Raw genomic sequence first — 27,333 nt, 5'->3', positions numbered from 1 at the left:
TACAATGTTAAATACCAATTGAGAAATTATATCTGTTTTCATTAAAAACAAAGAGACTTATCGCTGAAAGTTTATTTTAAGGTCGAATCAGTGAATTATTTTTATTTTTGATGACGCCACTTCCTTTAATTTTCTCATCCAATATTTTATTTTATTTGCTACAGAGTTAGATTAGTGTTAGCAAAATATTTTGTTTTGATAAAAAAATCCATGGGTTTTATGAGTTTTTAATTCCCTTTTCTTTGTTGCTACAAATGAGGGAAATGCACGGATCTGCATAGATTTTATTAAGACTTTATATCTGAAATCGTCTCATTTCTGTCCTTTATCTTGGTTGCCGAGATTTGTTTTTATTGTTTCATATCATTTTATATATGTTTATCTTATGATTAACGACTTTTTTTAATTAATAGCTGACCTTATAGAGAGAAGTATCCTCGTTGCAAATCCCATGAACCTGTATATAAAATGAAAACGTGAAGACATCCGAGGATAAGTTCTGAGATGTGTAGCAAGAATTTATTGACAAGAACTTTAATATTAACATGGTTCACATAATTATCGTTTTCACTTTGTATGGTATTTCATATGTTTTGTTAGATCTTTTTTATGACAACATGAATATACACATTTTCCACAAGAATATGGCCTTCCCCTACTGTGATATCTCATGTGCAATGCAAGATTAAATTTATTTGAAGATGAATATTCGCATTGTTCACAAGAATATTGCTTTTCCCCAGTGTGATTACACATAGGCATCGCTACATTTGGTTTCTCAGGACGTGAATATTGTTCATGAGGATATGGCTTTTCCTCAGTCGTAGTACTCATATTCATCGCTAGATTGGATTTCTCAGAATTTAAATATTGACTTTGTTCACGAGAATATGGCTTTTCTCCAGTGTGAGTACTCATATGCATCGCTAGATTTGGTTTCTCAGGACGTGAATATTGTTCATAAGGATATGGCTTTTCCTCAGTCGTAGTACTCATATTCATCGCTAGATTGGATTTCTCAGAATTTAAATATTGACTTTGTTCACGAGAATATGGCTTTTCTCCAGTGTGAGTACTCATATGCATCGCTAGATTTGGTTTCTCAGAACGTGAATGTTGATTTTGTCCACTTAAATATAGCTTTTCTCCAGGGTGAGGTATCATATGCATTACTCGATTTGGTTTCTCAGAACTTGAATGTTGACTTTGTTCACAATATGGCTTTTCTCCAGAGTGAGTACTCACATGCATCGATGCATTTGTTTTCTTAGAACTTAGAAATTGACTTTGTTCATGTGAATATGGCTTTTGTCCAGTGTGGGTACTCATATGCATTGCTAGGTTGTATTTATCAGAACGTGAATATTGATCTTGTTCACGAAAATATGACTTTTCTCCAATGTGAGTACTCACATGCATCAATGGATGTGGTTTCTCAGAACTTGAATATTGACTTTGTTCACGAGAATATGTCTTTTCTCCAGTGTGAGTACTCATATGCATTGCTGGATTTGGTTTCTCACAAATTGAATACTGATTTTGTTCACAACAATATGGCTTTTCTCCAGAGTGAGTACTCATATGCATTGTAAGATTTGGGTTATCAAAACGTGAATATTGACTTTGTTCACAAGAATATGGCTTTTCTCCAGTGTGAGGTCTCATATGGATTGCTAGATTTGGTTTCTCAGAACGTGAATGCTGACTTTGTTCATGACAATATGGCTTTTCTCCGGGGTGAGGTCTCATATACATTGCTAGATTTGGTTTCTCAGAACTTGAATGTTGACTTTGTTCACGATAATATGGCTTTTCTTCAGTGTGAGTACTCACATGCATCGATGGATTTGGTTCTTCACGACTTGAATTTTTACTTTGGTCACAAGAATATGGCTTTTCTCCAGAGTTAGTTCTTACAGGATTTGCTAGATTTGATTTATCAGAACAAAGAATTTCACACCAATCATCAGCGTGCTTTATCATATGTCGCATTAGATTTTCTTTCTGAGAAAAAATCGATGCACATATTGTACAAAGATAAGGGTTTTCTCTAGTGTGGCTCATAATATGTTGCACTAAATGTATTTTTTGAGAAAACGAAAATTCACAAACGAAACAAAAATATGGTTTATATTTACCGTATACTTGCATGTTTCAGTAATTGTGATTTTCTTAAACAAAAATAACTTTGTTAGAAATTATTCAGATTTATTTTCAGATAAATATTAGAATTTGAAATATTTTTTTTTTGCCACAGATGTCGGTGTATATCTTCCAAACACGAATATGATTTCCTCTGTAGCAAATATTAAAGAAAATATAGACCTGTGCAGATTCAGCAGAAGCGTTTAAGCAGGAACATCTGCAAGGAAAAATAAATATTAAATTTTATTATTTATTGCCAATATTATTTTAAGTGATACGTGTTAAAATATTTAAAAAATTTTAATCATTAGGAAATTTCTTTGACTCTTTAGGAAATAATTATTTAAACACTTCGCTTTTATATTCATACAATCATAACTATGATGATTATCTTTTATATTCATACAATCATAACTATGATGAATATCTTTTATATTCATACAATCATAACTATGATGAATATCTTTTTTTTTGATACAATCATAACTAGGATGAATCTTTTTTATTGATACAACCATAGCCAGGATTAATATCTTTTATATTCATACAATCATAACTATGATGAATATCTTTTATATTCATACAATCATAACTAGTATGAATATCTTTTATATTTATACAATCATAACTATGATATCTTTTATATTCATACAATCATAACTAGGATGAATATCTTTTATATTCATACAATCATAACTATGATGAATATCTTTTATATTCATACAATCATAACTAGGATGATTATCTTTTATATTGATACAATCATAACTATGATGAATATCTTTTATATTCATACAATCATAACTATGATGAATATCTTTTATATTCATACAATCATAACTATGATGAATATCTTTTATATTCATACAATCATAACTAGGATGATTATCTTTTATATTCATACAATCATAACTAGGATGATTATCTTTTATATTCATACAACCATAGCTAGGATTAATATCGTTCATACTCATACAATCATAACTAGGATGATTATCTTTTATATTCATACAATCATAGCTAGGATTAATATCTTTCATATTCATACAATCATAACTATGATGAATATCTTTTATATTCATACAATCATAACTATGATGAATATCTTTTATATTCATACAATCATAACTAGGATGATTATCTTTTATATTGATACAATCATAGCTAGGATTAATATCTTTCATATTCATACAATCATAACTATGATGAATATCTTTTATATTCATACAATCATAACTAGGATGATTATCTTTTATATTCATACAACCATAGCTAGGATTAATATCGTTCATATTCATACAATCATAACTAGGATGATTATCTTTTATATTCATACAATCATAGCTAGGATTAATATCTTTTATATTCATACAATCATAACTATGATGAATATCTTTTATATTCATACAACCATAGCTAGGATTAATATCTTTCATATTCATACAATCATTACTAGGATTAATATCATTTATATCGATACAATCATAACAATGTTAAATACCTCCGTTATTTACGTTCAATTTTGAAACCTTCCAAATTTATCATCAACTATAGCTGGCCTTTCGAACTGTCTGCAACGCATAGAACAGGACCTTAATGCATGTGCTAACCTGTCTATTTGCTTGACATTACAGCCACAATACAGTCGTTAATTTCAACATGTTAAGTGAATTATAATTTATAAATCATATTAATCATTTTAAAAATCACACAGAATATTCCGCGTTTCCTTCTCGTGAGTATTCGTCAGGCTTACAGGTAAGTTTTGGTTATCGCGCATTTATATATGCGTACATGCTTTTTAACTTTCTAGTTAGTCAATAAGCTTCCTAGTGGCCAGGGCGCCTCTCCTAATTAGCCATTGGGCGGGCACTTACATGACAAAAGGCATAATTTACCTCCAGTTCACCATTCGCTTTGTGTGTTTATTGAAGTCTAGATATCCTTTTGTTCTAGTAATTGGATCTACTTTCAGTCTAGGTTTATAATTATGTTGTATTTTAGTCTAGATTTCGGAGATTATATATATATATATATATATATATATATATATATATATATATATATATATATATATATATATAGAGAGAGAGAGAGAGAGAGAGAAAGAGAGAGAGAGAGAGAGACAGACAGAGACTTATTTATGAATATATGTTTAGTTCATTTTATTTATTTCTCTTTTTATTGTCAATTTCAAAATTTATTTTGTATCGCTATCCTTGAGTAAAGTTGTTCGCTATTTCTCTGCTACAGGTTAATACATGTTTTTTTTTAAGAATAGGATAGAAAATCATTCATTTAGGCATAATATACATAGATCGGCTAGGTTCCTACATGTACTTGCTTGTCTTTAAGTTCCCAGTATTGGTTTGCTAGTTCTGTTTTCTTTCCGTTTTGTTTTTGAACGTACTTTTAAGGTTATAATACTTAGTTTTGAAATCTAATCGCGGTCATACACAACATAGGAAACTGACAAATTCAACTAAGTTTTTTTAGTTAAATAAATTAATTATAAAAATCACTTGAGAGGTAAATATTAATTTTCTGTGATATTTTCAAACATAATTAGAAATTAAAGATACTGAAAAACACCTTAGTTCTACAAAAATAGCTTAATAAGCCCCGAAAAGCTAAAGTTTAGTAACACCCAACGTTTTGTATTATCGAAATAAACGAACAGATGCCGCACATAAGTTGTGCGGAAGCAGAGAATGTCAGAAAGTGAATTGATTTTAAAATTTATAGAGGAATTGAAACATTATTATAAGTTAATTTCAGTATGTTTGAAGATTATAAAACATTTGTGTCGAATTTTTGAAGTATGCTTTGATGTAATTGTTATGTTAATTTTTTGATAGTGTTTTGGAGCAAAAACAGGGGAGATAAAATATCTCACAAGAGAGAGACAAAGGTTAAGAGAGTTTCCGTCGTAACAATATTTTAGATGGTCACAATGTAGGTGTTCAATTTTGTAGACGATAAAGTCATTTTTTTGCATGTTTTTAAATCGGAAAATTAAGTAATTGATGAGAAAACCATGGAACAAAAAATATAAAATTTAATGAAATTTAAAAATGGAGGCAATTTCATAAGCGTGTCTCACGTTTATTGTTCTTCTCCCGGACACCAAAAAAAAAAAAACAGAAAGAAAAGTTTCTTCAGTGCTTGCATGAATTGATAATATTTTAAATGAACGCATTTGAATTGAAAACATTACGTGCATACCAATCATGCAGAAATTAATGAAGTATAAATTCCAGAAATTATGCAAAATTAATCTATAGAAAATAATTACAAGATAATAGTGTTTGTATAGATGAATAGTCGTTTAAAACCAACGCATTTCAGATTAAAAAATATTACGTACTTACGTGTCATTTCAAAATTAGCATAAGTTCTTAAATTTACCCATAATGATCCAGTAAATGTGATAAATGTATTTTTAACAATAAACATCCACAATTACGTTCTATTTAAAAAAGACGAACCTTTTAATTTTAGGCAATGTATGTCAAGTGAGGTAAGGCAGTTTGTGATACTGAATTGGTCTCATAACTCTTCCACATTAAAACATACGATAAAACGCAATAATTCAAGAAATTCTATTATACTTTAAATTATTTTTTAATAGATAATATTTTTCGTAATTTTTAAAATTTATAATTATTTTTACATGACAGGTAAGTACGTAATTCTGTTATCGTCTTAAATGGATGAATTTATAAAATCACTAATCTACGCATTGAACCACTGAACCAGTACGACTTTGTTAATGTAGGGGAATTCTGGGCAAAAACATTTTTATACCAGAAATATAAATGTTTAATTGAAAAGGATTCATTCACTATTGCTGGCCACATTTTATTTTTTTTACTTTTGTGTCCCTAAATATTTGTACTCTGGATTATAGAAATAATTATATTTTTGTTTCCATCCGAAATACCAAATAAAAAAAATTCATTTCAAATTTAACAACTATTTTTCTCAAAATTGTTTAATAATAAAATCTCGTATTTTTGTAAACACAATTTTGCAGTTGATAAGTTGCTTTTTAAAAGATCTGAATTCGAAATATAAACTTTCAAGTAAATCCAATTGCATACACGTAATTACCATGTAACAGTAATAGTTGATAATTTGATTTTTTATTAGATCTGAATTCGAAATAGAAATCCAATTGCATACACGTAATTACCATGTAACAGTAATAGTTGAAAAGTTGATTTTTTATTAGATCTGAATTCGAAATAGAAATCCAATTGCATACACATAATTAATGTAACAGTAATGAATGGACATATCCAAAACTAGAATATTAATGAAAATATGTTTCGATTACAATTAACGAAAATTGAGATTTGATAAAAAGAAAAAAAAAATGTATCCGTAACAAAGAAGCTATTTTTAACCATGTCAGCAGAAATAAAGTTTCGCTAATTATTTTCGTAATTTGTTTTCAATAATAATTAATTTTTTTACTTTATTGTTTTTGGTGATTTTTTTTTCATTAATGCGACATGACTATAAAGTAGATTCCATTGGTTTTACTTAAAATTCAATATTTCCATTTTAAAAGTTATATATATGGCGCACGTGTGACTAATGTTTTTCGGGGGGGGGTTTCATTTTTTTTTTCAACAGATTATCGAAGGGTCGCAGTTATAAAAAAAATATCAATTCTTCGTTTCTATATGATAATATCCAAAAATTACGAAAATCGAGAAGGTAGACAAAGAAAATAATACATAGAATTTGATGAAAACGATCATAAACACAAATTTCGTACTTATGCAGAGAGTGATCCGTTCTGAAATAATAACGTTATTTTAAAAGCCATTCTTAACATGGGGAGGGGAGGTTGTTTTCTACCTATTCTATACCTTACACAATTGAATAAAAAAAAACATCATAAAACTTTAATTAAACGTGGAAATACGATTTAATAGCACGGACCACTGCATTAGCTCTAATCTGTAGTGGAATGGGGACAAAAATGGATGGTCACATTCAATGCTGCCAAGGCTAAACTGGTTTCCTTCAATAATTACAAGAAACCTTCTCTGCCACCAATAGCAATGACCAGTATCTCCCTGTCTGAGAGTACATCTTTCAAACTTCTTGGCCTAACGTTCACAGGAAACATGAGTTGGAATAATTATATTGAAAACATTGCCAGGGCCGCTGCGAAGGTAGGCTCTCTCTACCGTGCTAGAAAACTACTAACACCCGAAAGTATCCTGTACCTCTATAAGGCCACCATTCGCCCATGTATGGAGTTGCTGTCACATTTGGGCTGGTGCATCTGCTGCTTGTCTCTTGCTCATAGACAAGGTTAAAAAGACAGTCACCAATCCGATAGGCCCTGAACTGGCATCTAAGCTTCAGCCTCTGTCCCATCGACGAAACGTTGCATCCCTCTGCCTGTTCTACAAGTATTTTAATGGTGAATGCTCCGACAAACTGCAGACACTTGTGCCCCCACGACGTAGACACCCTCGACAAACCCGACAGGCAGCTAAATCCCACCCCCACACAGCAGAGATCTCTAGATGTAAAAAAATCTTTCTACTCCAGTAGTGTCTTCCCGAGAACTGATACTCTAGAATTCCATGGCAGGTCCCTGCTTCCAACTGTACTGACATGCACAAGTTCAAGTGTAACGTGAACCGACATCTTGCTGCCCAAATCCCAACATAGTGCCCCAGAAGGTAGACAAAGAAAATACATAGAATTTGATGACAACGATCATAAGTTTCGGTATTCATGCAGAGAGTGCCGTTCTTAAATATTTAAAAAGCCATTCTTAACATGGGGGAGGGGAGATTCTTTTGTACCTATTCTGTACCTTACAATTGAATAAAAACAAACTTTAACTAAACGTGGAAACACGATTTAAAAAAATAGCGCGGATCACTGCCTTAGCACCCAAATTTAAAAAAAAAATGAGGTATTTTTTTAAGTTCGATTTAAACAAGATGGCCGCAATTTTTCACCTGCTAATAAAATTAAAGTTGTTTTTTTATAGGTCATTAATATTCAGGTAATTTCGACTGCATAATTTTAAAGCTACCATTGTAATTTAAAACAAATCAATAAAAAAACAAAACAAAAAAACATTGCTTTTTTATCTGAAAACTCCATTTATTCACTACAAAATTTCGTTCTATACTGTAAAAGTTCCAACTTTTTTAAAAAGCTGTTTGGCCTTAAGAACCTCCCAATAAAAGGCTAAAATTGGCCAAAAAAAGTCGATGCTTCCAAAATGGCGTATGTATTTACTAGAACATTGTATTAAAAACGGATCTCACCTTAAAAATGTTAAATATTGATTTTTATTTATTTTGAATAATCTGGTAGATTAGTGATCAGTTGATAAAAAATCTGTGGAATAAAAAATATTTAAAAGACAAAAATTAAAAAATTATATATATTTCAGATGGAAATAAATTTTTAAAAAAACTTTTTCGTTTGAACTTCTGCAGTTTACGGACCGGTTATTTTTTTTAGGTAGGAGTCTGAAATTCATAGTATTAATTGGGCAAATGTGTATTTCAGCGGCGTAAATTATTTGACAGACAAAAATTCATAAAAAATGTTTTTATATAAAACACATTAGACCCTAAGGCTGAAATAAAACCCGAAAAAATGTTTTTCTTTTCAACATTTTTTTATTATTTATTATTTGTACTAAATGTAAAACAATCGAGATCGCCAGCTTGTTTGGAAATTTTGGCCTTTCTAAGGCTGTAATGATTGGCCTTTTCGATGTCAAATTTAGCCTTTTTTTAGGCTCTTGCATTTGTTAGATGAAAGTACAATATACTTAAAAGACATCCCGTCTTCTGATTTTTTTTTTTTATATAATAACGTTATTATTAAGCAAATTGATTCGTAATATTCTCCTTTATTTGGATTTATTGGATATAACATTAACTCTATAATAATATATACGAAATCTGCAAGAATTAAAATATATTTAAGCATATTTTACAGCCGGGCGTCTCTGCTAGCTTAGATAAATACTTTTGCAGTTTTAACAAAAGGGCTACAATACCAAAGCGTCTCCATTTACGCTGAACATCTACAGAATTTCAACATCAATATATTACATTTAAATGTGTCCCTTGTGGAATTTCCACAGGTCCGGCTAGTTAATTTAATAAGTAATTTTCTACCTCACCGTTTTTCGTAATTTTTTTGAATATTTATTACTGACTTGACAAATTAGGTACCATTGGTTTTAATGTTCAAGATTCCGATTTTCAGATGAAAAATAAAGAAAAATTAACAAACTTTTCCTTCGGAACTTCTGCAGTTTATGAATCGTGCTATTTCTTAGAGATTTCAGGTTAAATTCAAATTTAGAGTAAAAATGGTTAAATAAATCCCCTGTTTACTTAGGTTTAGCTATGTTTAATAACACTATTATTTCAATTTATATAATTAATCATTAAATCTATATTTTCATAAACTAATTTCAGATTAAAAAAATCGTAATATACATTTTTAACACCTCATAGTAATACAGTATTTTATATAATATATTCCTGAATTAATTGTTTTTCATACGATGCCGCCATTAATTTCTGTAAAAAATACCTCTTTCTTCAGTATATGCAGAATACGGACCGGACTTGTTTTCGTTCACATTTTCAAGCTAAATCCAGATTTTTAGGGTTGCCTTTTTTTTTGTTATTCTGTAAAATTCGATGAAAAAAAGAAAATGCTAACTTTTCCTTCAGAACTTCTTCGGTTTACAAACCGTGTTTTTTCTTAAATAGGAGTTTCAGGTTAAATTCAAATTCATCGTATTTTTTATCAGGTAAAAGTACAAAATAGTTAAATAAAGTCCCCCCTCTGTCTTAGGTTTCACTTTCTAAATAATAACGTTATTATTTCAATTTACAATTTTCATAAAAAGCATTTTTCCGAATTAAAAGAAATAATCATGTGATTTTTGTTTAATTCGGAAAAAAAAAATGCTGTTTATATATATCACCTTATAGTAATGCTGTATTTCATGTAATATGATTTCTGTAAGGGTTGTAATTTTTTAGAGGACATTTCTCTTAATGTAAATATATTTTAAATAATGCTTTTATTAAATAATTAAATTTTTTAATAAATAAAATCGGATTTGTAAAACAGTATTTCTCAAGTAAAACATTTATCATTTACTGTTTTTAACATGTTATATTTCCCATATTAATATAACTCCTCGGCCTAACGTTTACAGGGAATATGAACTGGAATAGATACATTGAGAGCATTGCCAAGGCTGCTGCAAGGATAGTTGGCTCCCTCTACCGTGTTAGAAAACTACTTACGCCTGACAGTATCCTATACCTCTATAAGGCAACCATTCGCCCATATATGATGGGGTACTTTTGTCACATCTGGGCTGGTGCATCTGTTGCTTGTCTCTCACTCCTGGACAGGGTTCAAAAGAGAGTCGCCAACCCGATAGGTCCTGAACTGTTATTTAGGCTTCAGCCTCTGTCCCATCGACGAGATGTTGCATCCCTCTGTCTGTTCTACAAGTACTTTAATGGTGAATGCTCTGACGAACTGCAAACACTTGTACCTCCCCGACGTAACCACCTCCGACAAACTACCAAGTCTCATCCCTTTACAGTAGAGATCCCTAGGTGCAAGAAAGCCTTTTACTCCAATAGTTTCTTCCCCAGAACTGCGGGTCTTTGGAACTCCCTTCCGGGATTCTGCTTTCCCAACTGCAATGATATGCAGAAGTTCAAGTGTAATGTGAACAAACATCTTTCTACTCATCTCCCTTCATAATGACCCCGCTAATTAAGTCCCTAATAGTAGCCCTCTGCTTCAAAGTGGCATTGTGCCTTGTTTGGGGTAAAAATTTAATTAAAAAAAAATATATATTTTGTATGTAATTTTTTTCATAATATTGTCGTATCTAAGATTATATATCCTTAAATATTTTTAGGAAAACAGCAATAAAATTACTTTTTAATAATGACCTATCTCATATAGAATATTCTTAAATATTTTGTTATATAAATAGAAATAAAATAATTTTTAAATTTCATATTCTTGGACATTTTAATAATCAATATATTTTTTTAACACATATAGCATATATATAATTAAAAAAATACACACTTAATTTAAATAAAATGATTTTCAATATATTTAGGAAGAGAAACCTACAAATGAAAAATAAGTAAAAAATTAAAATCTAGACAACTAAATATGGCCAAAGGAAAAATTATTTCATCTACGTGGATAAGATCGGTGTTGTAGAACATATTTAAAAAAACATTTAATTCAAAACATAAGTAGCGACAAATTGATAAATTTAGAACAAGATGGCCGACATTCAAGCATTCAATTGGAATGTTTCGATAATTGATCAAACCATGCGAAATACCTTAAAATTTTTATAAAATTTTATGATTGTTTAAGAATGGGAAACAGGAAACACTTAGTCAGAATCGGATCATTTTTTCATATGAATAGTTTTTTTTTTTTTTTTTACATATTATATTGCCTTTTACTTTAGATATGATGTTCCGATTAAATTTAATTCTTATGGCCTCTGTTGTTTATTAAATTTTAGATGAAACTTCGGGATTGTTTTTTTTTGTTGTTGTTCCAGCTCACCATGTTAAGCATGAGTTTCTAAATAAGGACGTTAGTATTTCAGCACGGGCCGTGTTTTGTATAAGTACCAAATAGTTAAATTGTTATTTAAATCGAAAGATGAAAATGTTTATACAATTAAAGTTTGTTCAATTTCGCATGCATTTATATAAAAAGTAGATTTATTTTCCCAATAAAATTGTAAATAAAAAGGAACATTTTTTTTTAATAGTAAATTTCTTTCTATAAATCCATGTACATTTTTTTTTAGGAAAAAGTTTAAAATAGCGAATGTTGAAGTAAATCCAGTCGGCAGCCATCTTAAGTGGAAAACTACGAATTTATCATTTAAATTTGTTTAAGATTTAAAGTAAAAATTTAAATCAATGCAAGACTCATCCGATAAAGGGAAAATTGTAAATTTCATAGGAATACAATTTAAACAACAAACTTTATTTGAAATGCATTGAATTGTTCAAAGTTATGGAAAAATACAATAATTTAAAAGTCATTGAATTGTTAAAAGTTATGGAAAAAATACAATAATTTAAAAGGCATTGAATTGTTAAAAGTTATGGAAAAATACAATAATTTAAAAGGCATTGAATTGTTAAAAGTTATGGAAAAATACAATAATTTAAAAGGCATTGAATTGTTAAAAGTTAGGAAATAAAATATCGAAAAAAAAATCTTACCTTTAAATTAAAAATGAAGCAATAAAATCGGATGATTTTTTCATATCAAGTTTAGAACGTATTGTCCAATCATAAAACTATGATGAATAACGGTGGTGAATCGAAAACGTCTAAGGCATCTGTTCTGCGTTAGTTATATGCTAACGGTTAACAATATAAATATAAATATATATATATATATATATATATATAAATATATATATATATATATACATATCTGTGTGTGTGTTTAAATATGTAAATATATGTATTTAAATTAAATATGTACAGATATATTTGCATATATTTCAATATATATATATATATATATATATATATATATATATATATATATATATATATATATATATATATATTTATATTTATAATTTAAAGGAGATTAGAATAATAGTCTAAAGAGCTAAGTGTATTTTAATGTAATAGTGAAATTACTAGTTAATGTTTCGATAATTGATCAAACCATAAAAACAAAACAGAAATTTATACTTGCCGGACATGTTTGATTGTTAACCTTGCAATTAAGCATTGCTTGTTTTTAGAACCAAATAACACATTAAAATACGTTAGAAAACATTAAAATACGTTAAATTACAATTCCGCTATGTAGAAAAGTAACTTTATATTTGTTTGTTATATTTTTTAATTGTTTAACTTGAAATTTATTTTATTTTTTTGTTTGTGGTCTTCGTTGCGAAATAACTTTAAATTCTTATAAATTTTATGATTGTTTAAGAATGGGAAACAGGAAACACTTAGTCAGAATCGGATCATTTTTTCATATGAATAGTTTTTTTTTTTTTTTTTACATATTATATTGCCTTTTACTTTAGATATGATGTTCCGATTAAATTTAATTCTTATGGCCTCTGTTGTTTATTAAATTTTAGATGAAACTTCGGGATTGTTTTTTTTTTTTGTTCCAGCTCACCATGTTAAGCATGAGTTTCTAAATAAGGACGTTAGTATTTCAGCACGGGCCATGTTTTGTATAAGTACCAAATAGTTAAATTGTCATTGAAATCGAAAGATGAAAAAGTTTATACAATTAAAGTTTGTTCAATTTCGCATGCATTTATACAACAAGTTGATTTTTTATTTTCCCAATAAAATTGTAAATAAAAAGGAACATTTTTAAAAAATACTAAATTTGTTTCTATAAATCCATGTACATTTTTTTTTCTTTGGGAACAAGTTATAAATAGCAAATGTTGAAGTAAATCCAGTCGGCAGCCATTTTTAGTGGAAAACTATAATTTTATCATTTAAATTTGTTTAAAATTTAAATTAAAAATTTAAATCAATGCAAGACTGTTATCCGATAAAGGGAAAATTGTGAATTTCATAGGAATACAATTTAAAAAAACAAACTTTATTTGAAGTGCATTGAATCCTTAAAAGTTATGAAAAAATACAATAATTTAAAAAGCATTTGATTGTTAAAAGTTATGAAAAAAATTCAATTTAAAAGGCATTGCATTGTTAAAAGTTATGAAAAAAATACAATAATTTAAAATGCATTGAATAGTTAAAAGTTATGAAAAAAATACAATAATTTAAAAGGCATTGAATTGTTAAAAGTTATGAAAAAAATACAATAATTTAAAATGCATTGAATCGTTAAAAGTTATGAAAAAAATACAATAATTTAAAATGCATTGAATCGTTAAAAGTTATGAAAAAAATACAATAATTTAAAATGCATTGAATCGTTAAAAGTTATGAAAAAATACAATAATTTAAAAGGCATTGAATCGTTAAAAGTTAGGAAAAATACAATAATTTAAAAGGCATTTAATTGTTAAAAGTTATGAAAAAAATACAATAATTTAAAATGCATTGAATCGTTAAAAGTTATGAAAAAATACAATAACTTAAAAGGCATTGAATTGTTAAAAGTTATGAAAAAAATACAATAATTTAAAATGCATTGAATCGTTAAAAGTTATGAAAAAAATACAATAATTTAAAATGCATTGAATCGTTAAAAGTTATGAAAAAAATACAATAATTTAAAATGCATTGAATCGTTAAAAGTTATGGAAAAAATACAATAATTTAAAAGGCATTTAATTGTTAAAAGTTATGGAAAAAATACAATAATTTAAAATGCATTGAATCGTTAAAAGTTATGAAAAAATACAATAATTTAAAATGCATTGAATCGTTAAAAGTTATGGAAAAAATACAATAATTTAAAAGGCATTTAATTGTTAAAAGTTATGAAAAAAATACAATAATTTAAAATGCATTGAATCGTTAAAAGTTATGGAAAAAATACAATAATTTAAAAGGCATTGAATTGTTAAAAGTTATGAAAAAAATACAATAATTTAAAATGCATTGAATCGTTAAAAGTTATGAAAAAAATACAATAATTTAAAAGGCATTGAATCGTTAAAAGTTATGAAAAAAATACAATAATTTAAAATGCATTGAATCGTTAAAAGTTATGGAAAAAATACAATAATTTAAAAGGCATTGAATTGTTAAAAGTTATGAAAAAAATACAATAATTTAAAATGCATTGAATCGTTAAAAGTTATGAAAAAAATACAATAATTTAAAATGCATTGAATCGTTAAAAGTTAGGAAAAATACAATATTTAAAAGGCATTGAATCGTTAAAAGTTATGAAAAAAATACAATAATTTAAATTGCATTGAATCGTTAAAAGTTATGAAAAAAATACAATAATTTAAAAGGCATTGAATTGTTAAAAGTTATGAAAAAAATACAATAATTTAAAAGGCATTGAATCGTTAAAAGTTATGAAAAACATACAATAATTTAAAAGGCATTGAATCGTTAAAAGTTAGGAAAAATACAATAATTTAAAAGGCATTTAATTGTTAAAAGTTATGAAAAAAATACAATAATTTAAAGTGCATTGAATCGTTAAAAGTTATGAAAAAAATACAATAATTTAAAATGCATTGAATCGTTAAAAGTTATGAAAAAAATACAATAATTTAAAATGCATTGAATCGTAAAAGTTATGAAAAAATACAATAATTTAAAAGGCATTGAATTGTTAAAAGTTATGAAAAAAATACAATAATTTAAAATGCATTGAATCGTTAAAAGTTATGAAAAAAATACAATAATTTAAAATGCATTGAATCGTTAAAAGTTAGGAAAAATACAATATTTAAAAGGCATTTAATTGTTAAAAGTTATGAAAAAAATACAATAATTTAAATTGCATTGAATCGTTAAAAGTTATGAAAAAAATACAATAATTTAAAAGGCATTGAATTGTTAAAAGTTATGAAAAAAATACAATAATTTAAAAGGCATTGAATCGTTAAAAGTTATGAAAAACATACAATAATTTAAAAGGCATTGAATCGTTAAAAATTAGGAAAAATACAATAATTTAAAAGGCATTTAATTGTTAAAAGTTATGAAAAAAATACAATAATTTAAAGTGCATTGAATCGTTAAAAGTTATGAAAAAAATACAATAATTTAAAATGCATTGAATCGTTAAAAGTTATGAAAAAAATACAATAATTTAAAATGCATTGAATCGTAAAAGTTATGAAAAAATACAATAATTTAAAAGGCATTGAATTGTTAAAAGTTATGAAAAAAATACAATAATTTAAAATGCATTGAATCGTTAAAAGTTATGAAAAAATACAATAATTTAAAATGCATTGAATCGTTAAAAGTTATGGAAAAAATACAATAATTTAAAATGCCTTGAATCGTTAAAAGTTATGGAAAAAATACAATAATTTAAAAGGCATTTAATTGTTAAAAGTTATGAAAAAAATACAATAATTTAAAATGCATTGAATCGTGAAAAGTTATGAAAAAAATACAATAATTTAAAAGGCATTGAATTGTTAAAAGTTATGAAAAAAATACAATAATTTAAAATGCATTGAATCGTTAAATTTATGAAAAAAAAATACAATAATTTAAAATGCATTGAATCGTTAAAAGTTATGAAAAAAATACAATAATTTAAAATGCATTGAATCGTTAAAAGTTATGGAAAAAATACAATAATTTAAAAGGCATTGAATTGTTAAAAGTTATGAAAAAAATACAATAATTTAAAATGCATTGAATCGTTAAAAGTTATGGAAAAAATACAATAATTTAAAAGGCATTGAATTGTTAAAAGTTATGAAAAAAATACAATAATTTAAAATGCATTGAATCGTTAAAAGTTATGAAAAAAATACAATAATTTAAAATGCATTGAATCGTTAAAAGTTAGGAAAAATACAATATTTAAAAGGCATTTAATTGTTAAAAGTTATGAAAAAAATACAATAATTTAAAATGCATTGAATCGTTAAAGGTTATGGAAAAAATACAATAATTTAAAAGGCATTTAATTGTTAAAAGTTATGAAAAAAATACAATAATTTAAAATGCATTGAATCGTTAAAAGTTATGAAAAAAATACAATAATTTAAAATGCATTGAATCGTTAAAAGTTAGGAAAAATACAATATTTAAAAGGCATTTAATTGTTAAAAGTTATGAAAAAAATACAAAAATTTAAAATGCATTGAATCGTTAAAAGTTATGGAAAAAATACAATAATTTAAAAGGCATTTAATTGTTAAAAGTTATGAAAAAAATACAATAATTTAAAATGCATTGAATCGTTAAAAGTTATGAAAAAATACAATAATTTAAAAGGCATTGAATTGTTAAAAGTTATGAAAAAAATACAATAATTTAAAATGCATTTAATTGTTAAAAGTTATGAAAAAAATACAATAATTTAAAATGCATTGAATCGTTAAAAGTTATGAAGAAAATACAATAATTTAAAAGGCACTGAATTGTTATAAGTTATGAAAAAATACAATAATTTAAAAGGCATTGAATCGTTAAAAGTTATGAAAAAAATACAATAATTTAAAAGGCATTGAATCGTTAAAAGTTAGGAAAAATACAATAATTTAAAAGGCATTTAATTGTTAAAATTTATGAAAAAAATACAATAATTTAAAATGCATTGAATCGTAAAAATTATGAAAAAAATACAATAATTTAAAATGCATTGAATCGTTAAAAGTTATGGAAAAAATACAATAATTTAAAAGGCATTTAATTGTTAAAAGTTATGAAAAAAATACAATAATTTAAAAGGCATTTAATCGTTAAAAGTTATGAAAAAAATACAATAATTTAAAAGGCATTGAATCGTTAAAAGTTATGAAAAAAATACAATAATTTAAAAGGCATTGAATCGTTAAAAGTTATGGAAAAAATACAATAATTTAAAAGGCATTGAATTGTTAAAAGTTATGAAAAAAATACAATAATTTAAAATGCATTGAATCGTTAAAAGTTATGAAAAAAATACAATAATTTAAAATGCATTGAATCGTTAAAAGTTAGGAAAAATACAATAATTTAAAAGGCATTTAATTGTTAAAAGTTATGAAAAAAATACAATAATTTTAAATGCATTGAATCGTTAAAAGTTATGAAAAAAATACAATAATTTAAAAGGCATTGAATTGTTAAAAGTTATGAAAAAATACAATAATTTAAAATGCATTGAATCGTTAAAAGTTATGAAAAAAATACAATAATTTAAAAGGCATTGAATCGTTAACAGTTATGAAAAAAAAACAATTATTTAAAATGCATTGAATCGTTAAAAGTTATGAAAAATACAATAATTTAAAATGCATTGAATCGTTAAAAGTTATGAAAAAAATACAATAATTTAAAATGCATTGAATCGTTAAAAGTTAGGAAAAATACAATAATTTAAAAGGCATTTTATTGTTAAAAGTTATGAAAAAAACACAATAATTTAAAATGCATTGAATCGTTAAAAGTTATGAAAAAAATACAATAATTTAAAATGCATTGAATCGTTAAAAGTTATGAAAAAAATACAATAATTTAAAATGCATTGAATCGTAAAAGTTATGAAAAAATACAATAACTTAAAAGGCATTGAATTGTTAAAAGTTATGAAAAAAATACAATAATTTACAAGGCATTGAATCGTTAAAAGTTATGAAAAAAATACAATAATTTAAAATGCATTGAATCGTTAAAAGTTATGGAAAAAATACAATAATTTAAAATGCCTTGAATCGTTAAAAGTTATGGAAAAAATACAATAATTTTAAAGGCATTTAATTGTTAAAAGTTATGGAAAAAATACAATAATTTAAAATGCATTGAATCGTTAAAAGTTATGAAAAAATACAACAATTTAAAATGCATTGAATCGTTAAAAGTTATGGAAAAAATACAATAATTTAAAAGGCATTTAATTGTTAAAAGTTATGAAAAAATACAATAATTTAAAATGCATTGAATCGTTAGAAGTTATGAAAAAAATACAATAATTTAAATGGCATTGAATTGTTAAAAGTTATGAAAAAAATACAATAATTTAAAAGGCATTTAATCGTTAAAAGTTATGAAAAAAATACAATAATTTAAAAGGCATTGAATCGTTAAAAGTTATGAAAAAAATACAATAATTTAAAATGCATTGAATCGTTAAAAGTTATGGAAAAAATACAATAATTTAAAAGGCATTGAATTGTTAAAAGTTATGAAAAAAATACAATAATTTAAAAGGCATTGAATCGTTAAAAGTTATGAAAAAAATACAATAATTTAAAATGCATTGAATCGTTAAAAGTTAGGAAAAATACAATAATTTAAAAGGCATTTAATTGTTAAAAGTTATGAAAAAAATACAATAATTTAAAATGCATTGAATCGTTAAAAGTTATGAAAAAAATACAATAATTTAAAAGGCATTGAATTGTTAAAAGTTATGAAAAAATACAATAATTTAAAATGCATTGAATCGTTAAAAGTTATGAAAAAAATACAATAATTTAAAATGCATTGAATCGTTAAAAGTTATGAAAAAAATACAATAATTTAAAATGCATTGAATCGTTAAAAGTTATGAAAAAATACAATAATGTACAAGGCATTGAATCGTTAAAAGTTAGGAAAAATACAATAATTTAAAAGGCATTTAATTGTTAAAAGTTATGAAAAAAATACAATAATTTAAAATGCATTGAATCGTTAAAAGTTATAAAAAAAAACAATAATTTAAAAGGCAATGAATTGTTAAAAGTTATGAAAAAAATACAATAATTTAAAAGGCATTGAATCGTTAAAAGTTATGGAAAAAATACAATAATTTAAAATGCATTGAATCGTTAAAAGTTATGAAAAAAATACAATAATTTAAAATGCATTGAATCGTTAAAAGTTATGGAAAAAATACAATAATTTAAAAGGCATTGAATTGTTAAAAGTTATGAAAAAAATACAATAATTTAAAATGCATTGAATCGTTAAATTTATGAAAAAAAATACAATAATTTAAAATGCATTGAATCGTTAAAAGTTATGAAAAAAATACAATAATTTAAAATGCATTGAATCGTTAAAAGTTATGGAAAAAATACAATAATTTAAAAGGCATTGAATTGTTAAAAGTTATGAAAAAAATACAATAATTTAAAATGCATTGAATCGTTAAAAGTTATGGAATAAATACAATAATTTAAAAGGCATTGAATTGTTAAAAGTTATGAAAAAAATACAATAATTTAAAATGCATTGAATCGTTAAAAGTTATGAAAAAAATACAATAATTTAAAATGCATTGAATCGTTAAAAGTTAGGAAAAATACAATATTTAAAAGGCATTTAATTGTTAAAAGTTATGAAAAAAATACAATAATTTAAAATGCATTGAATCGTTAAAGGTTATGGAAAAAATACAATAATTTAAAAGGCATTTAATTGTTTAAAGTTATGAAAAAAATACAATAATTTAAAATGCATTGAATCGTTAAAAGTTATGAAAAAAATACAATAATTTAAAATGCATTGAATCGTTAAAAGTTAGGAAAAATACAATATTTAAAAGGCATTTAATTGTTAAAAGTTATGAAAAAAATACAAAAATTTAAAATGCATTGAATCGTTAAAAGTTATGGAAAAAATACAATAATTTAAAAGGCATTTAATTGTTAAAAGTTATGAAAAAATACAATAATTTAAAATGCATTGAATCGTTAAAAGTTATGAAAAAATACAATAATTTAAAAGGCATTGAATTGTTAAAAGTTATGAAAAAAATACAATAATTTAAAATGCATTGAATCGTTAAAAGTTATGAAAAAAATACAATAATTTAAAATGCATTGAATCGTTAAAAGTTATGACAAAAATACAATAATTTAAAATGCATTGAATCGTTAAAAGTTATGAAAAAATACAATAATTTAAAAGGCATTGAATCGTTAAAAGTTAGGAAAAATACAATAATTTAAAAGGCATTTAATTGTTAAAAGTTATGAAAAAAATACAATAATTTAAAATGCATTGAATCGTTAAAAGTTATGAAGAAAATACAATAATTTAAAAGGCATTGAATTGTTAAAAGTTATGAAAAAATACAATAATTTAAAAGGCATTGAATCGTTAAAAGTTATGAAAAAAATACAATAATTTAAAAGGCATTGAATCGTTAAAAGTTAGGAAAAATACAATAATTTAAAAGGCATTTAATTGTTAAAATTTATGAAAAAAATACAATAATTTAAAATGCATTGAATCGTTAAAAGTTATGAAAAAAATACAATAATTTAAAATGCATTGAATCGTTAAAAGTTATGGAAAAATACAATAATTTAAAAGGCATTTAATTGTTAAAAGTTATGAAAAAAATACAATAATTTAAAATGCATTGAATCGTTAAAAGTTATGAAAAAAATACAATAATTTAAAAGGCATTGAATTGTTAAAAGTTATGAAAAAAATACAATAATTTAAAAGGCATTTAATCGTTAAAAGTTATGAAAAAAATACAATAATTTAAAAGGCATTGAATCGTTAAAAGTTATGAAAAAAATACAATAATTTAAAAGGCATTGAATTGTAAAAAGTTATGGAAAAAATACAATAATTTAAAAGGCATTGAATTGTTAAAAGTTATGAAAAAAATACAATAATTTAAAATGCATTGAATCGTTAAAAGTTATGAAAAAAATACAATAATTTAAAATGCATTGAATCGTTAAAAGTTAGGAAAAATACAATAATTTAAAAGGCATTTAATTGTTAAAAGTTATGAAAAAAATACAATAATTTTAAATGCATTGAATCGTTAAAAGTTATGAAAAAAATACAATAATTTAAAAGGCATTGAATTGTTAAAAGTTATGAAAAAATACAATAATTTAAAATGCATTGAATCGTTAAAAGTTATGAAAAAAATACAATAATTTAAAAGGCATTGAATCGTTAACAGTTATGAAAAAAATACAATAATTTAAAATGCATTGAATCGTTAAAAGTTATGAAAAAATACAATAATTTACAAGGCATTGAATCGTTAAAAGTTAGGAAAAATACAATAATTTAAAAGGCATTTAATTGTTAAAAGTTATTAAAAAAATACAATAATTTAAAATGCATTGAATCGTTAAAAGTTATGAAAAAAATACAATAATTTAAAAGGCATTGAATTGTTAAAAGTTATGAAAAAAATACAATAATTTAAAAGGAATTGAATCGTTAAAAGTTATGAAAAAAATACAATAATTTAAAATGCATTGAATCGTTAAAAGTTATGAAAAAAATACAATAATTTAAAATGCATTGAATCGTTAAAAGTTATGGAAAAAATACAATAATTTAAAAGGCATTGAATTGTTAAAAGTTATGAAAAAAATACAATAATTTAAAATGCATTGAATCGTTAAATTTATGAAAAAAAATACAATAATTTCAAATGCATTGAATCGTTAAAAGTTATGAAAAAAATACAATAATTTAAAATGCATTGAATCGTTAAAAGTTATGAAAAAATACAATAATTTAAAAGGCATTGAATTGTTAAAAGTTATGAAAAAAATACAATAATTTACAAGGCATTGAATCGTTAAAAACTATGAAAAAAATACAATAATTTAAAATGCATTGAATCGTTAAAAGTTATGAAAAAAATACAATAATTTAAAATGCATTGAATCGTTAAAAGTTATGAAAAAATACAATAATTTAAAAGGCATTGAATTGTTAAAAGTTATGAAAAAAATACAATAATTTAAAATGCATTGAATCGTTAAAAGTTAGGAAAAAAAATACAATAATTTAAAATGCATTGAATCGTTCAAAGTAATGAAAAAAATACAATAATTTAAAATGCCTTGAATCGTTAAAAGTTATGAAAAAATACAATAATTTAAAAGGCATTTAATTGTTAAAAGTTATGGAAAAAATACAATAATTTAAAATGCATTGAATCGTTAAAAGTTATGAAAAAATACAATAATTTAAAATGCATTGAATCGTTAAAAGTTATGGAAAAAATACAATAATTTAAAAGGCATTTAATTGTTAAAAGTTATGAAAAAAATACAATAATTTAAAATGCATTGAATCGTTAAAAGTTATGAAAAAAATACAATAATTTAAAAGGCATTGAATTGTTAAAAGTTATGAAAAAAATACAATAATTTAAAAGGCATTTAATCGTTAAAAGTTATGAAAAAAATACAATAATTTAAAAGGCATTGAATCGTTAAAAGTTATGAAAAAAATACAATAATTTAAAATGCATTGAATCGTTAAAAGTTAGGAAAAATACAATAATTTAAAAGGCATTTAATCGTTGAAAGTTATGAAAAAAATACAATAATTTAAAATGCATTGAATCGTTAAAAGTTATGAAAAAATACAATAATTTACAAGGCATTGAATCGTTAAAAGTTAGGAAAAATACAATAATTTAAAAGGCATTTAATTGTTAAAAGTTATTAAAAAAATACAATAATTTAAAATGCATTAAATCGTTAAAAGTTATGAAAAAAATACAATAATTTAAAAGGCATTGAATTGTTAGAAGTTATGAAAAAAATACAATAATTTAAAAGGCATTGAATCGTTAAAAGTTATGAAAAAAATACAATAATTTAAAATGCATTGAATCGTTAAAAGTTATGGAAAAAATACAATAATTTAAAAGGCATTGAATTGTTAAAAGTTATGAAAAAAATACAATAATTTAAAATGCATTGAATCGTTAAATTTATGAAAAAAAATACAATAATTTAAAATGCATTGAATCGTTAAAAGTTATGAAAAAAATACAATAATTTAAAATGCATTGAATCGTTAAAAGTTATGGAAAAAATACAATAATTTAAAAGGCATTGAATTGTTAAAAGTTGTGAAAAAAATACAATAATTTAAAATGCATTGAATCGTTAAAAGTTATGAAAAAATACAATAATTTAAAATGCATTGAATCGTTAAAAGTTATGAAAAAAATACAATAATTTAAAATGCATTGAATCGTTAAAAGTTATGGAAAAAATACAATAATTTAAAAGGCAATTAATTGTTAAAAGTTATGGAAAAATACAATAATTTAAAAGGCATTGAATCGTTAAAAGTTATGAAAAAAATACAATATTTTAAAAGGCATTGAATTGTTAAAAGTTATGAAAAAAATACAATAATTTAAAAGGCATTGAATCGTTAAAGTTATGAAAAAAATACAATAATTTAAAAGGCAATTAATTGTTAAAAGTTATGGAAAAAATACAATAATTTAAAAGGCATTGAATCGTTAAAAGTTATGAAAAAATACAATAATTTAAAAGGCATTGAATCGTTAACAGTTATGAAAAAAATACAATAATTTAAAATGCATTGAATCGTTAAAAGTTATGAAAAAATACAATAATTTACAAGGCATTGAATCGTTAAAAGTTAGGAAAAATACAATAATTTAAAAGGCATTTAATTGTTAAAAGTTATTAAAAAAATACAATAATTTAAAATGCATTGAATCGTTAAAAGTTATGAAAAAAATACAATAATTTAAAAGGCATTGAATTGTTAAAAGTTATGAAAAAAATACAATAATTTAAAAGGCATTGAATCGTTAAAAGTTATGAAAAAAATACAATAATTTAAAATGCATTGAATCGTTAAAAGTTATGAAAAAAATACAATAATTTAAAATGCATTGAATCGTTAAAAGTTATGGAAAAAATACAATAATTTAAAAGGCATTGAATTGTTAAAAGTTATGAAAAAAATACAATAATTTAAAATGCATTGAATCGTTAAATTTATGAAAAAAAATACAATAATTTAAAATGCATTGAATCGTTAAAAGTTATGAAAAAAATACAATAATTTAAAATGCATTGAATCGTTAAAAGTTATGAAAAAATACAATAATTTAAAAGGCATTGAATTGTTAAAAGTTATGAAAAAAATACAATAATTTACAAGGCATTGAATCGTTAAAAACTATGAAAAAAATACAATAATTTAAAATGCATTGAATCGTTAAAAGTTATGAAAAAAATACAATAATTTAAAATGCATTGAATCGTTAAAAGTTATGAAAAAATACAATAATTTAAAAGGCATTGAATTGTTAAAAGTTATGAAAAAAATACTATAATTTAAAATGCATTGAATCGTTAAAAGTTATGAAAAAAAATACAATAATTTAAAATGCATTGAATCGTTCAAAGTTATGAAAAAAATACAATAATTTAAAATGCCTTGAATCGTTAAAAGTTATGGAAAAAATACAATAATTTAAAAGGCATTTTATTGTTAAAAGTTATGGAAAAAATACAATAATTTAAAATGCATTGAATCGTTAAAAGTTATGAAAAAATACAATAATTTAAAATGCATTGAATCGTTAAAAGTTATGGAAAAAATACAATAATTTAAAAGGCATTTAATTGTTAAAAGTTAAAAAAAAAATACAATAATTTAAAATGCATTGAATCGTTAAAAGTTATGAAAAAAATACAATAATTTAAAAGGCATTGAATTGTTAAAAGTTATGAAAAAAATACAATAATTTAAAATGCATTGAATCGTTAAAAGTTATGAAAAAAATACAATAATTTAAAAGGCATTGAATCGTTAAAAGTTATGAAAAAAATACAATAATTTAAAATGCATTGAATCGTTAAAAGTTAGGAAAAATACAATAATTTAAAAGGCATTTAATCGTTGAAAGTTATGAAAAAAATACAATAATTTAAAATGCATTGAATCGTTAAAAGTTATGAAAAAATACAATAATTTACAAGGCATTGAATCGTTAAAAGTTAGGAAAAATACAATAATTTAAAAGGCATTTAATTGTTAAAAGTTATTAAAAAAATACAATAATTTAAAATGCATTGAATCGTTAAAAGTTATGAAAAAAATACAATAATTTAAAAGGCATTGAATTGTTAGAAGTTATGAAAAAAATACAATAATTTAAAAGGCATTGAATCGTTAAAAGTTATGAAAAAAATACAATAATTTAAAATGCATTGAATCGTTGAAAGTATGGAAAAAATACAATAATTTAAAAGGCATTGAATTGTTAAAAGTTATGAAAAAAATACAATAATTTAAAATGCATTGAATCGTTAAATTTATGAAAAACAATACAATAATTTAAAATGCATTGAATCGTTAAAAGTTATGAAAAAAATACAATAATTTAAAATGCATTGAACCGTTAAAAGTTATGGAAAAAATACAATAATTTAAAAGGCATTGAATTGTTAAAAGTTGTGAAAAAAATACAATAATTTAAAATGCATTGAATCGTTAAAAGTTATGAAAAAATACAATAATTTAAAATGCATTGAATCGTTAAAAGTTATGAAAAAAATACAATAATTTAAAATGCATTGAATCGTTAAAGGTTATGCAAAAAATACAATAATTTAAAAGGCAATTAATTGTTAAAAGTTATGGAAAAATACAATAATTTAAAAGGCATTGAATCGTTAAAAGTTATGAAAAAAATACAATAATTTAAAAGGCATTGAATTGTTAAAAGTTATGAAAAAAATACAATAATTTAAAAGGCATTGAATCGTTAAAGTTATGAAAAAAATACAATAATTTAAAAGGCAATTAATTGTTAAAAGTTATGGAAAAAATACAATAATTTAAAAGGCATTGAATCGTTAAAAGTTATGAAAAAATACAATAATTTAAAAGGCATTGAATCGTTAAAAGTTAGGAAAAAATACAATAATTTAAAAGGCATTTAATTGTTATAAGTTAGGAAATAAAATATCCAAAAAAAAAATCTTACCTTTAAATTAAAAATGAAGCAATAAAATCGGATGATTTTTTTTTTTGTTCAAAACATGAAATTTGGTTGATTTGTATTTCTTTACTAAATTGATCCAAACATGAAATTTGGTTGATTTGTATTTCTTTACTAAATTGATCCAAACATGAAATTTGGTTGATTTGTATTTCTTTACTAAATTGATCCAAACATGAAATTTGGTTGATTTGTATTTCTTTACTAAATTTATCCAAACATGAAATTTGGTTGATTTGTATTTCTTTACTAAATTGATCCAAACATGAAATTTGGTTGATTTGTATTTCTTTACTAAATTGATCCAAACATGAAATTTGGTTGATTTGTATTTCTTTACTAAATTGATCCAAACATGAAATTTGGTTGATTTGTATTTCTTTACTAAATTGATCCAAACATGAAATTTGGTTGATTTGTATTTCTTTACTAAATTGATCCAAACATGAAATTTGGTTGATTTGTATTTCTTTACTAAATTGATCCAAACATGAAATTTGGTTGATTTGTATTTCTTTACTAAATTGATCCAAACATGAAATTTGGTTGATTTGTATTTCTTTACTAAATTGATCCAAACATGAAATTTGGTTGATTTGTATTTCTTTACTAAATTGATCCAAACATGAAATTTGGTTGATTTGTATTTCTTTACTAAATTGATCCAAACATGAAATTTGGTTGATTTGTATTTCTTTACTAAATTGATCCAAACATGAAATTTGGTTGATTTGTATTTCTTTA

General features: G+C 23.8%; 1 protein-coding gene across 2 annotated transcripts; it reads right to left on the bottom strand.

Moving 5' to 3' along the window:
* Window positions 1-26,654, bottom strand: LOC145248680 (uncharacterized). Of its 2 annotated transcripts, none has more exons than XM_080110339.1 (2): window positions 26,575-26,654; window positions 1-2,362 (listed from the first exon to the last, which is right to left on the bottom strand). In XM_080110339.1, exon 2 carries the CDS (start codon window positions 2,149-2,151, stop codon window positions 568-570), a length of 1,584 nt encoding a protein of 527 aa, XP_079966465.1. In that variant the 5' UTR covers window positions 2,152-2,362; window positions 26,575-26,654; the 3' UTR covers window positions 1-567. The 2 variants fall into 2 exon arrangements, with proteins under 2 accessions (XP_079966465.1, XP_079966464.1); XM_080110338.1 differs by lacking the exon at window positions 26,575-26,654 and adding an exon at window positions 12,456-12,586.
* Between the last annotated feature and the right edge of the window lie 679 nt (window positions 26,655-27,333).

Source organism: Euprymna scolopes, chromosome 27 (assembly GCF_053919585.1).
Source record: "Euprymna scolopes isolate OS-2025 chromosome 27, ASM5391958v1, whole genome shotgun sequence".
Taxonomy (NCBI): Eukaryota; Metazoa; Mollusca; class Cephalopoda; order Sepiida; family Sepiolidae; genus Euprymna; species Euprymna scolopes.
This window is presented reverse-complemented; position numbering and strand designations above follow the sequence as displayed.

Bases quoted from the DNA above. Each gene is read 5' to 3' on its own strand.
- LOC145248680 (XM_080110339.1), bottom strand. From the start codon at position 2,151: ATGCAAGTATACGGTAAATATAAACCATATTTTTGTTTCGTTTGTGAA.